General features: G+C 38.5%; 3 protein-coding genes across 3 annotated transcripts in view; 1 reads left to right on the top strand and 2 right to left on the bottom strand.

The window, feature by feature from the left end:
- Window positions 1-13,494, top strand: part of calm3a (calmodulin 3a (phosphorylase kinase, delta)) — a 224,469-nt gene that overhangs the window by 39,224 nt on the left and 171,751 nt on the right. The gene's annotated exons all lie outside the window — the stretch shown is intronic.
- LOC148075793 (amino acid transporter heavy chain SLC3A2) lies at window positions 1,133-4,498 on the bottom strand. The gene is made up of 9 exons (XM_087794932.1): window positions 4,049-4,498; window positions 3,136-3,294; window positions 2,990-3,075; window positions 2,190-2,267; window positions 2,068-2,132; window positions 1,835-2,009; window positions 1,674-1,781; window positions 1,567-1,611; window positions 1,133-1,501 (listed from the first exon to the last, which is right to left on the bottom strand). Exons 1-9 carry the CDS (start codon window positions 4,419-4,421, stop codon window positions 1,133-1,135), a joined length of 1,458 nt encoding a protein of 485 aa, XP_087651058.1. The 5' UTR covers window positions 4,422-4,498.
- On the bottom strand, window positions 7,348-12,794 carry ppm1na (protein phosphatase, Mg2+/Mn2+ dependent, 1Na (putative)). Its single transcript, XM_087795254.1, has 6 exons — window positions 12,234-12,794; window positions 9,814-10,385; window positions 7,899-8,016; window positions 7,722-7,836; window positions 7,590-7,653; window positions 7,348-7,460 (listed from the first exon to the last, which is right to left on the bottom strand). The coding sequence occupies exons 1-6, from the start codon at window positions 12,637-12,639 to the stop codon at window positions 7,428-7,430; spliced, it is 1,308 nt and encodes a 435-aa protein (XP_087651380.1). The 5' UTR covers window positions 12,640-12,794; the 3' UTR covers window positions 7,348-7,427.

The following is a 13,494-nucleotide window of genomic DNA, read 5'->3' as shown; positions in this document are numbered from 1 at the left end:
ATGAGGAGTAAAACATATTTAAGATTACATAGTGGAGCCTGGAAGACCTGATGTTACGTACCAGTGGCATAGGAAACTATTTAAAATGATTTTCCGAAAGAAGGATAGAAACGAAACAAATTAAATGTCTGTCCATCAATTTATACATCAGAAAGCAACATTTTTGAACATCTGTATAATTTCTCTCCTGTTTTGTATCTGTTTTTTATTGAGACATATTTTTACTAATAACTAACATTTTTACTTAACAATAACATCTGCTATATAAATCATCTCAGTTTTATTTTGCTTCTCATACTAAACATTTGTTTATAAATCTTAATTTATGTTATACATATTATTTATGTTTGAATTTAAATAGTTATAAATAAATCAGTCAAACATTACTATTTAAATTCGTATTTATTTAATTGGATTACTTATTAGAACCATTTAAATGCATGCATATTTACAAAAAGTCAAAAATAAAAATGTATCATTTCGTTCTTTAGCTAAACTTCCCGTTTTACTAACTTGTAAACAAGATACCAACGAAACAAGATCAATTTCATGTCACGCTTGCTCAAAAAGACGTTTGGAGTTAGGCACAACACTGCCCTCTGCTGGCCGTCTCATGTGCATCACACCGACTTCTGAGACAAGTGAATTTATTTAATAACGTAATCTAAAATTGTGAAAGTTAACAGATTAACAATCGCAAATCATTAGGTTCTAAAGAAAACATCGGTCAAAGTTTATTTTATTTATTATTTTACGCTGTAAAATAAAGTTCAAAGCCTTTGACAGATTGTCAAGTGCGACACTGGCGCCATCTTGTGTCGACTTGTGGTAATTAGAACCTTCGTGCATCAATTTTTGAAAATAAACCTTTAACTCTACATCATTCTTAGCTTCTGATATGGTCAGTCAAGCAGGAGATTAACTTTTTATCTTCATGGACGGTGTCAAGATAAAGATTAAACCTCGACACGTTGGAGAAACAATATTGATTTCAACATCTACGGAGACAAACTGAGCATGTTTTAACATTCACACATGAAGGTCCAAATAAAAAACGAGTTTACATCAAAATCTCTTTACTTTCATCATCACATGCACTGAGATACAAAAGATTGAACATTTCCTCGAGGTCTCAGGAGGAAAACCTTCCAGACTCAAACAGTTTGATGACCACGGCCTCGCGAGGCTTCACCTTCAGCGTGCACAGAGACACAGGACCTTGTCGGTCCATCCCTGTGCTGACCACAAACACGCCGCCTTCCGGCAGGTTCCGAGCCCACGACGGATCCAACGGGTTTGACTCTGACCCGATGTTGAGCAGAACCAGGAAGTGGACGCACCCCCACGAGCGCAGGAAGGCCAGGACGGGAGGAGACGAGGAGGAGTTGGAGGGTGTGAAGGGGAGGAATGTGAAGTTTCCGTAGAGAAGAGCCTCCTCTCTGGATCTGGAGTGACTGAGGGACGCAAAGAGACCTGAAGACAAGTTCTTCTTCTTTCTGTGCTGTGGAAGGAAACGCCAAATCACTTTAATTTAACGATTTTATGACGACCTTTTTGTAAACTTACCGTTGTCGTGTTTGATTCTGTAGGTGATGATGCAACAGAAAAAATCTGGAAAACGATAAGAGATTATTAATCAGAAATGACTTTGGTTTCTTCAAACATCTTCTCACCCGTTTCTGCTCCAAATCCTCATCGTACTGGACGACCGGAGACCCCGGCAGAGTCATGGTCAACACCAGCAGGAGCTTCTTTAGGTCATCCGATGCGTGACCTCCGACCTGAGAGAACCACAAACCATCATCACGGTAACACCCATGTCCAGGACACGTACCGTCCAGCTGGGCCAGATGTCTCCGGGCCTCTGCAGGTCCGTCTCTATGGCAACGGCCACCTCCTGACTGGACAGAGGTGTGGACGAAGATGGGAGCAGAGACCTCATGACCACGTCCACCAGAGTCGTGTTGAGAGAAGGCAGGACGTCGCTCGTCTGTTTGAGAACGATGATCCTGAGAGAGAAACGCAAGTGAGAACGACGGCGGCGCCGTGACGTCACATGATGGTTACCTCTCCTCCTCCTCCTCCTCTTCATGGTTGAACTCGTGGAAAACGGATCGCCACATCAACAGAGTCTGAAATAAACGTCGCGTTAAACTTTGAACCAAAAAAAAAAACAACAGACTCTTTACCTGTTCAGAAAAAGTTGCGTCTGTATCGCAGATGGCGAAGCCGGCCACGCCCTGGTCCAGCCAGAACCGCAGTGTGTTCTGTAGAAGCATCATCAAGTATATACGTGTGTGTGTGTGTGTGTGTGTGTGTATACACCTTGAATTATTGTCCTTTTTTAATCAAAATAATAATAATTTTAATTAAAATTATTGAATATTTAAAAAATAAATACATTTTAAACACCTACTAATTATTTTAAATAAATTATGTTGTACATTTTTAGCTTTTTAAATTCAGTATAAAAACGTTGGTACAATGATTAGCGATGTCTGGTGTCACTAATATACAACATTTTTATATTGATTAAAAAAAAACATATAAAAAAATTGAATTTAGAAAAGGCATTTGGAATTAAAACTATGTTTTAAAAAATGTATATAAATTTTGATTTTTAAATGAAATGATTAAAAACTAAATTCAATACTAATAACTAATCAATATACAAATTATAAAAAGATAAATTATTAAAAAAAAGATAATTCAATGCTCAAAATGTATGTCAATAAAATAAAAAAAAGAATGAAAATGTTAAATTAATTCAATTTTTCAATATACAAACCATTACATTTAATAAAAATAATAAATATTTGAATAAATATTTCAAAAAAAAAAAATCTATGTTTAAAAACAACTTTCAATAAGGAAATAAATGAAAGTTTCAAAATTTGAAAAGTTAAATTATTATAATTTAAACATCAATATTCTGCTGGCACTGATGTACTGCCTTTAAACATGTTTGGGGAGATTTTGTTTCACCAACCTGAACGTTTTCTAATCTCTCACTTGAGTTTTCAGCTCTGTGTTCTAAATCATCCACGTGACAAAAGTCCAGCACGACTCTGAGACCTGCAACATGAACTTGATGCTCAGCACTGACTCAACAGATCGTGAGCAACATCTTCTCACCTGCTTTGTTGCTCTCGCCGAGCAGATGGTGGATCTGAGGCCACGTCTCCATGTTCTCGCCGGTCAGGTTCCCCGAGGATCCGTTCCGGTGGAAAAGACCCTCCAGGATCAGAGCTCCATAGCCCAGAGACTTGAGGTGAGGGAACTGAGCGCACAGAGCTGCAGAGATCACTTCGTCACACACGTGTCACGAATTATTTTGAACACATTTAGTTCTACATGTTATACGTCGCCTTGGTATAGAAGCAGATCAGAATGTTTTCTGATTTTAATCACTTTATTGCATCCCCCCCCCCCTTGTTATCTTAATGAATTTAATATTATTTTGTCTACAGAATTTGATAATCTAATTCAAATAATTCGTATTCTAAATTCCATATTTTTTAATTTCTCAGCCTCTCAAAGTCAATAGAAAATGAATTGTTGTAATTAGAAAATCGATCTTTCTGTAACAATTAATTCATGTTAAAAAATCTTCAAATGTATAATTATTAAAAATGTTAAGGCTAAAAATTATATTGATGGCCATTCAAAAAAAGAATAATTAAACTTCAAAACAACATTTTAATTAAAAAAAAATTAAAGTTTCAACATATTATTATTATTATTATTTTAAATGTTTAATTCAACCATTCATACACGCACCTGAATGGCTGCCTTGGTGCTTCTGTTGTTCTATTGTTTATTTTGTGTGTTATATTATTTTATTATTTTATTCCGTACTGACGCCACCAATATTCCTATTTTGTATTTACAACACTGGCATTAAGTTTCTCAAAATGATTCAATGTTCATATTCTGACTTGCATGTTTTATCCACTAGAGGGCGGTCTTGTAACCTTAAGAAGCTAGTTTTTTCTTTAACTCTTTTTTAAAGACCATTTTGTGGACGGGAGAGAGAGAGTGTCCTCACCGGTGATGCCCTCTGACCTCCCGCCGTGCGCGTCCACGTCCAGGCGCGGCTGCAGCTGGTAGAACAGCGACCTCTGCCACCACCTGAGCGGGGTCACCACGGGCCTCGGGCTGAAGTACACGAGCACGACGGAGGCCACGAGCATCAGCAGCCACGTGACCCAGAACAGCAGCACCAGGTAGAGCCGCACGCGAGTCCACCCGGGACCCCCCGCCTTCCGCTCCAGCTCCTCCTTGCTCATGGGCCTCCAGGACTCCTCCAGATCCGCGTCTGGGACCAGCAGCGGCGCCGCTTCAGAGACGTCCGCGCGCGCCCCGGAGGTCCCTGGTGCGTTCACGGCCCCGTAGCCAGAGTCTGCGGCCTCCAGAGGCATGATGGCGGCCTGCAGGGGGAACAGAACCACCGCCAAAGTTTCACATTGTTGCTCAGATCCTGCTCCTGTTACCTGCTCCACACAGGTGTGTTAATGACGTCATGATTTTCTCAGGTGAGCCGCCGTTACTTCTACCTTTGACTATCAGCCGTAATATTATGACCACCTGCCTTAACGTCCCTGTGTATTGAATGTTACAATTAAACATTTTAAATGTTGCAACTTTTATGTATTTATTTATTAAATGTAGCTTTTAACATTTTATTTTTTTGGTTGAAAATTTAATCCTGCAATTTGTATATTACATGTGGGTGTATTTACACATAGAATTAATGTTGTAATTCCAATAATTAAAAAAATGTATTTTGGCTTAATTCAATATTTTTAATCCGGTAGCCTTTTCAATTAAATATAAAAATGTGGGTATAATTGTGCCGCCATGAGTTCTACGTCGTTGATTAAAATATACATTTTTTTCTTTTATTCAAATATTTCTATTTTTAAAACCTCCAACATTTTATCAAATTATATTCAAATTATTCAATAAAAGCAAATTAAACCTTTTAAACTATTTCATCTAAATCTTTAAGAAAATAATATATATATATACAGTGTATATATATATATATATATATATATATATATATATATATATATATATATATATATTATATATATATGAAAAGTCATTATGTTGGAGAAATATCAGACATTTAATGTGATTTATTTGCACTTGTTGGTCCTTTTAAGTTGAATCGGTAAGAAGCACATAACATCTAGTGAAACTGTCAAAGGAAGTTTAATGTCTTTAATTACATGAGTTGTGAATGACTTCAGTTTAATCATGTTTTAATAACTTAAGTTTAAATGACTATGTGACTTATATGAATCATTTCCAGGTAAAGTACATTTGAGTCACTGATGGACTCGCTAGCTTAGCGTGCTAATAATGATGCTAGCTGGAGTCATTCTGAGGTAAAACTTACTTTAGGACACTTTAAGATTACAATTCTATGAATTTACCATTTTAAACAGACTTAATTTTAGGACAGGAAAACAGTGAATGTTTTGAAATGAAGATGAATTCATCTGCTCACAACCTGAATTTCTCACAATAACATGTTCCACAGTGATTACAATAGAATGAAATCTAAATAACAAACCTGTGTCCTCATTGTCTTCACCTTTTCTTCTGCGCAGTGAGTCCAGCTTGGTGTTCGTGGACTAAATAAACGAAGGACTGCGTCCCGTCAGGACTGAGGAGGTGAGAAGGTTTTGTGGACCAATGAGAGCCGTGCTGGGTCAGTTCATACAGAGGTGATGATGCTTCCCACACCATCACAACACATTCTCAAAACACATGACTGAGGCCATGAAGCGCTCGAACTTGATCTCGTCCTACTTTATTACAAAACTTAAGAAAAAAAAAAGGATAACATCATATTCTCTGAATCCAACATTACTACCTGCTTTATTTATTTGTTTACAAGAACCAAGTTTTTGAATAAATAAAGTTTGTTTTTTATTTAACTCTGTTTAAATAGAAATCTTAATGGGCAGTCGATGCAGAAACTTTTTTTTGGCTTTAAACTTCAAAATCGTAAACACCTATGTCAGCAGTATTAAGAAATGGGATCTTAAAATGATTGACTGTATCGATCACAAACAGATGTCTAATACCGTGTGTCAAAAAAAACAACCTTAAAATAACAAAAGAAGTAAAAAAAAACGTAAGGTTCTTAGTTATTAAGTGATTAGTTCATAAATACACTAAAGATGTATCAAAGTGTAAACTGTGTGATGTCGATGGAGGAATGGCTAACATTTCATCGGACTTCCGTAAGAAATAATTTTCTTGCGTAGAACGTGGAGTTATAACAATAAGACTCAACGATCGGAACAATGATGATCTCAGCAAATTAACCCTACAATGACATGTAAACCTCCTGCTTCCTCTATGGCAGTGGTACCAACCTCTGGGCTTGGGCCTGGTACCAGTCCATGAGGCGTTTGTTACTGGGCTGAACAGAAAGAAAACATTTTAGAAAATACTGGATTATCTCCAAAGTAGCATTAGCCTTTGACTCTAAAACATTGAAATAATTATTTCTGTCAACTTTACCCAAAGAATTAACCTGTCTTTGGTGAAAATTACTTGAAGATAAAATCTATTTTAGACCAGCTTGTTGTGAAGAAACCAGACATTATTTTCTTGCCCAGGAAAAGCAAGTCAGGGCTGAAAAAAATGATTTGATCAAATAGAAATAATACGCTAATAAGTCGTCCCTCTGGTTGTTGTTGTTGTTGTTGTTGTTGTGTAGCTCATGGGCCGGCCTGGGAATGTAACATTAAAGAGCTAAATGAATTTCAATTTGACTTCCACTCAAAACATACTGATGTAATAAACAGCAGGAGTATTCAAGTATTCATGAGAGTGCAGTACTTTCATCATTCATGAAAGCAACCCGTGAGGTAATTCCTGGAAGGCGCTTGCCGTGGTTTGACCCTCTGTTAGCGAGCCATGCTTCACGGTTTGTGCTCCAGCAGCTCACGTTTAACAAGTCGTCGTCATCAGGGTCACCTTCCTGTCGCGGGTGTGTCAACTCATTCTTCAACGAGAGACTTGTCACGAGACCTTTTCTAGTGTTATATTGACTATTTATACACATATTTGTTGCATATTTTAAAGGGGGGAAAACTCAATCAATTTTTGTTCGCTTCGTTTTTTTTTTATGGTTTTAATTTCAATAGGGTGTGCTTAAGATAAAAATAATTGTATATTTTAATTTAAAATAAACAGGTGTGTTTGTTCATTTTTGTGCTGCAATGAAACATACTTGCTACAAATTATTTATATTAAATTAAGGATACAAGGAAACCACTACTACAACTATGTTTGTACTGTAGTATAAAACAACAAAACACAAAAGGAATAGAAGTTTAATGGGTTAAAATGAATGATAATAAATTTTAATAAAAATATGGAATTTTTGTTGTGAATTTGCTTCAACTCGAGTCCTCATCTGATGCTCCAATGTCCTGAAACACAAAATTATTAGACACTGACGAATGGTATATATATATATATACATATATATATATATACTTGTATAGATAGATAGATAGATAGATAGATAGATATAATATTTCATTTTCCACATGATTTACCATTGGCTCCTGGTTCTTGTTGGTCATAGTGTGTTTCTGGTACGATGAGATGATACAGTCTCGTCTGGAGAGAAAGAAAAACAAACTTAAGATCTGGTTCATCACTGAACACGTCAACCGTCATGTTCTCACTTGCTGGTGATGCCGCCCCCTGGTGGTAGTCCAGGCAATTCTTCCGCAGCCAGGAATCTGATGACGTACAGCAGGTCTGGGTCCTCGTCTTTGGATTTCATCGCCGTGATGATCTCTGTTTTAAAAAATAACAGCGTTTTAAAGCTCATGTCGTGGTTCGTCTCTCATCTCGCTCACCTTCTACTTTCATGTCGATGTGTTTTTCGAGCACCGCCTCCTGCTGCAGTGCCTCCGGTGACACCTGGGGGGCGCCAGGGAAGCACACGATGATGATGCTCATGTTATCCAAGCTGCCCTGTGCGTGAGATAAAAGTTATTTTTAGCCTCGCACTCTCTACAGAAAAGCTTTAATGTCTGAAAGGTTTTTTAATTTACGGGAAATATATAATTTGACTGTACGATTAGTTCATACTTTAGTTTAAATGTAGAGTGTTGACATGACAAAGATGACGCAATTACATGATGGCATACTTGAACATGCATAATAATTATAAAATACGTTTTTTATTAAAGTAATTGTATTGTTCAGTAAAATGGGAACATAAATAAGAGGCAGATAATAACTGTTCTTCCTATTTTAATCTCTAAAATATATTGACTGGTCAGCTGAAAATCATTTGATTGCAGTTATTCATTTGAAAACATTTAAAAAAAAAGAAGTTTTTATTTGTAAATAATTTGATTACAGTTAAAAATAGTTTAAAATATTGAATTACAATTTAAAAATATTGAATTACAGTTTAAAAATATTGAATTACAGTTTAAAAATGTTAAATTACAGTTTAAAAATGCTGAATTACAGTTTACAATTTTTGAATTACAGTAGAAAAATATTGAATTACAGTTTAAAAATGTTGAATTACGGTTAAGAATAGTTGGATTACTGTTTAAAATGTTGGTTAGTAACAGTTGATAATGTCTGAGTGTTAAAAGTGTAAACGTATAAAGCATCAGAAGACAGTGAAGTAAATAAACAATCCCTTGTGTAAACCTTGTTGACAGTCATGACGTCACAAATGTACATCCAGTGTTTCTATAGGCAGCTTTCCACAAGCTCCAAATAAAACCATAAATCCTCTGAGCCGGTGTACGTGTACTGCTCGTCTTGACACTCTCGGGCTGATCCTAATCCTCTTCATGTGTAGCTCCCTCCTCCGCCGTGTCCAGGCTGATCTCAGAACATCTAAACTTAGAGCGAGCCCTGAGCGTGTCACTGCTCACAGCCACCAAGAAGCTTTAAGAAGTTATGCAAGTGCGACGACTCACTGGACTCTTCATTCATAAGTCCACCTGCTGAACCTGGACCACGGTCAGTGAGTGGAGTTATGGGGGAAGATTCTGTTGACACCGAAGATTAAAGTCTTTATACACAATCACTTATAGGGGTGAGAGATTGATACGCCAATATATTTTTTCAAAGACACTTAATCGATATTCAACAGCACTGTGTTGATTTTTATTTTGAATATATTTTTTTTATTGTTATAATTTGAATAAGGTGTGTATAAGATAAAATAATTTTATCTTTATATTTAAAATTAACAAGGCAAATATACAAAGTGTTTGTTCATTTTTGTGTTGCAATGATATTTTTGATCGCTAGATGGCAGGAGTCATAACGTCGTCCGCAGCTAAAGGTTCTATGAAGTCCCACGATGACTGAGGACGAGAGGATTCAGTGGTCTCCAGCTGCTTTTAACCTTTGTGTTATCTCAGGGTCACTGCGTATGTATTTCTGGAAACCAGGAAGGTACTTCACCTTGACCCAGAGGCGACACAAGGGATACCACAAACACATTTGTTTTCAGGCCTTTGGGTCACTTTGACCCTGAAATAACACAAGGGTTGAAGTTGATGTTGGTCATGTTTTGGTTTCAAAACAAACAAAAGTATTTACGACTTCATTAAGAGTCATGTGAACTGTAACTATTGTAAAGCCAGAGTGAAGTACTTGTACAGTTCTACAAATATTTCCTTCTTCTCAGAGTATATCGAATTGTGGCCCCTGTATCGTGATATGCATGGTATCGCCAGGTTCTGCCCAGTACACACCCCTAGCTATGTGTATGTGAAACCATCACTGACTCCTCACCTTGTAAAGACAGAGGTCGATGACCTGAGAGCAAATCTCCCTCAGATCGTCACAAACTTGCAGACGGTTTCGCACAAAAGCACAGAGTTCCTCGTTTCCGATCGCATCCCAGACTCCATCGCACGCCAGAATCAGGAACTCGTCCTGCGGCGTGCGCTCCATCTCGTACACCTCCGGTTCCGGCGACACAAGCTGCTCCGTCTCGGGCCTCCAGTCCACCTCCTTGAAGTCGAAGTCCCCCAGCGCCCTGGAGACGGCCAGCGACCCGTTCACCCTCTGCAGCGTCACTGAACCGCCCGCGTTCTGGATGCGCTCCTTCTCCCGCGGGTTGAAAGGCTTGTGGTCCTCGGTGTAGAAGACCACCTGGCCGCTGCGGCAGAGCAGCGTGCGGGAGTCGCCGCAGTTCATGAAGTAGACGTGGCGCGGCGAGATGATGACACCCGCCGCCGTGGAGCCGCTGCGCTCCCAGTTGTCCTGGCGGGTCAGTTTGTGCATGTGCCGGTCAATGTCCAGGAAACCCTCGCGAACCCCTTCTTTCACCTGGTCGATGTCTTCGCTGGTGTTGATCGCACCTGCAGAGGATGATTCTGTCAATCAACTGGATCTTCTTGTAGATATCGTGAAGAAGCTAAATAATCTAGAAATGTTCTAACATCTTCTAAAGGGACCCATTACTAATAATACTTTGTCCCTCCCTTTATTTAGTCCTTCTTGTATCCTTTTTTTTATTTGACCTGTTCATAAAAACACATTGCCCTTCAAAGATCCAAACAATTTTTTGTACTTACTATACATTCTACTCTCTCTACTTTAATACTCTCGTCTGGACTATTGAAGGAGCTGTCTCGCCTGCAGTTGATTCAGAACTCTGCAGCAAGAATTCTGACCCGCTCTAGTAGAAGAACTCACATTTCTCTGATCCTTAAAACTCTTCACTGGCTTCCAGTTTCTTTCAGGATCAACTTTAAAATTCTGGTTTTTACTTTCAGATCTATTCATGGTCCGACTCCTCCTTACATCACTGATCTGATCCAGCCTTACACCCCAGCTCGGGCTCTGAGGTCTGTGGATCAGAATCTACTGATGGTTCCTCGCACACGGTTCAGGACCAGAGGAGAGAAATCTTTTCAGGCTGTTGCTCCTAAGCTTTGGAACAATCTTCCTCTCTCTCTTTGCGCTTGATGGAGTCTACTGACTCCTTCAAGAAACATCTTAAGACGTTTCTATTTGTTCAGGCTCTTCCTTTGATTTTCTGGAACTCCTGTTGTGTTATCAGTTTTATCTTGACCTTTAAAGTATACTGTATACTTTATTGAATATTGTTTTGATTGTTTAAGCGCTTTGTGACCCTGGTCTGGAAAAGTGCTATATAAATAAAAATTACTTCCTTACTTACTTACTAATAAACACAATCTGTTTAGGATTGATATCATGTTTCCTTTGTTAAATGTGACTTTTCACAAACATTGATATGTTGCCGCCCAGCAAACGAGTCACAGCGGTCGATCCCTTTGACAACACAACATAGACGTATAATTTATATGAGGTGTTCTAGCAGCCAATAGTCATCACTTAATGGAGCAGTGTGTAGAAGGGCATCATGGGAGTTTTGTAGCACAATATTTATCCATATTTGGTGGGGTTGTAATTGGCAAGTTCTTTGGGTTTTTTTTCCAAGAATTTTCGAATGTAACTTTTGTATTTGTAATGGTGTGAACAATAACAAGAAGCTTTTCTATAATTGCAAAAAGCAAAGATAGCTAAAGTTGTACCGTGATATGGCGAGAGACGACTGTGCAGGATGTTTAGTCTGTGATGAGTCAAATAATGATTTAAAAAGTTGTTAACTCTTCACTGTCTTTCGAGAGACTCAAGAGCAGAACACAATGCCAGAGCACTGAGCTAGAGCATACCTCTGCCAAGAGCCTTATTTCACATTACTTGCAAAATAATCCCAGTTTAATCAAGAGTTGTGTTTTCAATATAGTCGGGTTCGTGACTGGGTTCTAACCATTATTGCACATGTGATCGATTAGTCATTTTAGTCATTATTTCTCAGTATTTAGAAAAATGTTGACTGATCAATGACATATTTTGTCACATAAAATTTGATTTGATTCTGTTTAAACTTGTCTCCTGTGACGCTCATTAACATGATCCTGGGGCCAGAAGCCGCTAGATTCATGTTAATGGAGATGCATGTGTTTAAAGTAGCGATTTCAATAATTACACATTGGCTTCATGTAATAATAACAATAATAATAATAATAACAATAATAATAATAATAATCAGACTTCATTATCCTATACTGTATATTTAGCAAACATACATTTGGTTAGGCTTTGTTAAAAGATTTTGGCCCCTCGTGATTGAGTTTGACACCCCTGAGCCACACCAAGGTGACACCCTAACTAGGTACCTGTAGCCAGGATGTGGTCCAGCAGGTTTCTGGAGCAGTACTGTGCCACCATGGTCCCTGCATGTCCGTCAAACACGGCAAAGTAAGCCCACTCCGTCAGCTCGCCCTTCAGGTGAGGCAGGCAGGTGTGGGCGTCCTCCATCTGAGCCCTCCACCCCTGCATGCTCGCCACCGCGTAGTTCATCCCAGACTGAGACCCCCCCTCGGACACGTGCTTCTCCAGAATGGGCCGCTCAAGGTACGGGCTGGGCATGCCGTCCTCGTCCAGGTCCTCGTCCTCCTCCTCCAGGTCCTTCTCTCTGGACCCCCCCTTGAAGAAGAAGGTCACCATCTTCTCGGTCTCCTTGGCCAGGTGCCGGAGAAAGGAGGGGACCTCCACATTGCTGGCCCTCCTGGCTGTCCTCATGACTCCGCGTAACCTGTGTTCAAGCTTCCTGCTGGCCCTGCCTGCCCGTCCCCTCCTGGTCGCCCTCCTCCGGCCCTTTGTTTTCCGCAGGATGTCCAGTGCAACTCCTGCTGTGACCGTAAACAATGAAAATTAAAAATAAATCAGAAAAGAAAAACGTCACTTGTGTTTCATCGTCATAGCGACGGTGAGTGTCTGGAGCTAATGACTGGAAGACTTACTCGCCGTCCTTCTCCTCACGCCACTCCCTCGTTACCCTTGAGCTCCCATTGGTTATCTATTCCTGCCGATTGATCCCTCTTTTGTCTGTCGATGGATAATCACCAACATCCCGCCGACCTGTGTCTGCCTCCGTCGTTCGGTCAGGAAGCTAACGCTGACTCACAGAAGGTTTTTAGGAACCTGTGACATGTACAGAGGTATATCAGCGCCATCAGAATATAATGGTTGAATTAAAAATTTTAAATGTTGAAACTTTGAATTTATGCATTTATTTTTCCTTTTTAAATATTTGAACTTGTGAATTTGTACCATAGAAAAGTTTTATTGTAATTCCAATAATAATAATAATAAAAAAAAAAGATCTTATATATCTATATCTAATATCTAATATATCTAATAGTAAAATTGCACCAACATTTTTTCTTACTCATAGAACTTAATATTCTATTTCCAATGATTCAAAAGAAAAAAATGTTTAATTAAATATCTTACGCCTTTACGTTGGCCACAAATAAAAAATACAGAATTTGGGAAAGGTATTTTTAAATTTTTGAAATAAAAATATCAAACTCAATGTTTGGAAAAAAACATTTTAATAAGACGAGGGGAAAATTTCATATATATATATATATA

Source organism: Callionymus lyra, chromosome 7 (assembly GCF_982586985.1).
Source record: "Callionymus lyra chromosome 7, fCalLyr1.hap1.1, whole genome shotgun sequence".
NCBI classification, from domain to species: domain Eukaryota; kingdom Metazoa; phylum Chordata; class Actinopteri; order Syngnathiformes; family Callionymidae; genus Callionymus; species Callionymus lyra.
This window is presented reverse-complemented; position numbering and strand designations above follow the sequence as displayed.

What these genes read in the sequence shown, in the direction of transcription:
- LOC148075793 (XM_087794932.1), bottom strand. Translation starts at nt 4,421, where the DNA reads ATGCCTCTGGAGGCCGCAGACTCTGGCTACGGGGCCGTGAACGCACCA. An exon ending in CGGCGAGAGCAACAAAGCAG is followed by an intron (nt 3,076 to 3,135) that starts GTGAGAAGATGT and finishes TTCATGTTGCAG; the next exon opens with GTCTCAGAGTCGTGCTGGAC. An exon ending in ACATCTGGCCCAGCTGGACG is followed by an intron (nt 1,782 to 1,834) that starts GTACGTGTCCTG and finishes TGGTTCTCTCAG; the next exon opens with GTCGGAGGTCACGCATCGGA.
- ppm1na (XM_087795254.1), bottom strand. Translation starts at nt 12,639, where the DNA reads ATGAGGACAGCCAGGAGGGCCAGCAATGTGGAGGTCCCCTCCTTTCTC. An exon ending in GGACCACATCCTGGCTACAG is followed by an intron (nt 10,386 to 12,233) that starts GTACCTAGTTAG and finishes CATCCTCTGCAG; the next exon opens with GTGCGATCAACACCAGCGAA. An exon ending in CATCGACATGAAAGTAGAAG is followed by an intron (nt 7,837 to 7,898) that starts GTGAGCGAGATG and finishes TTTTTAAAACAG; the next exon opens with AGATCATCACGGCGATGAAA.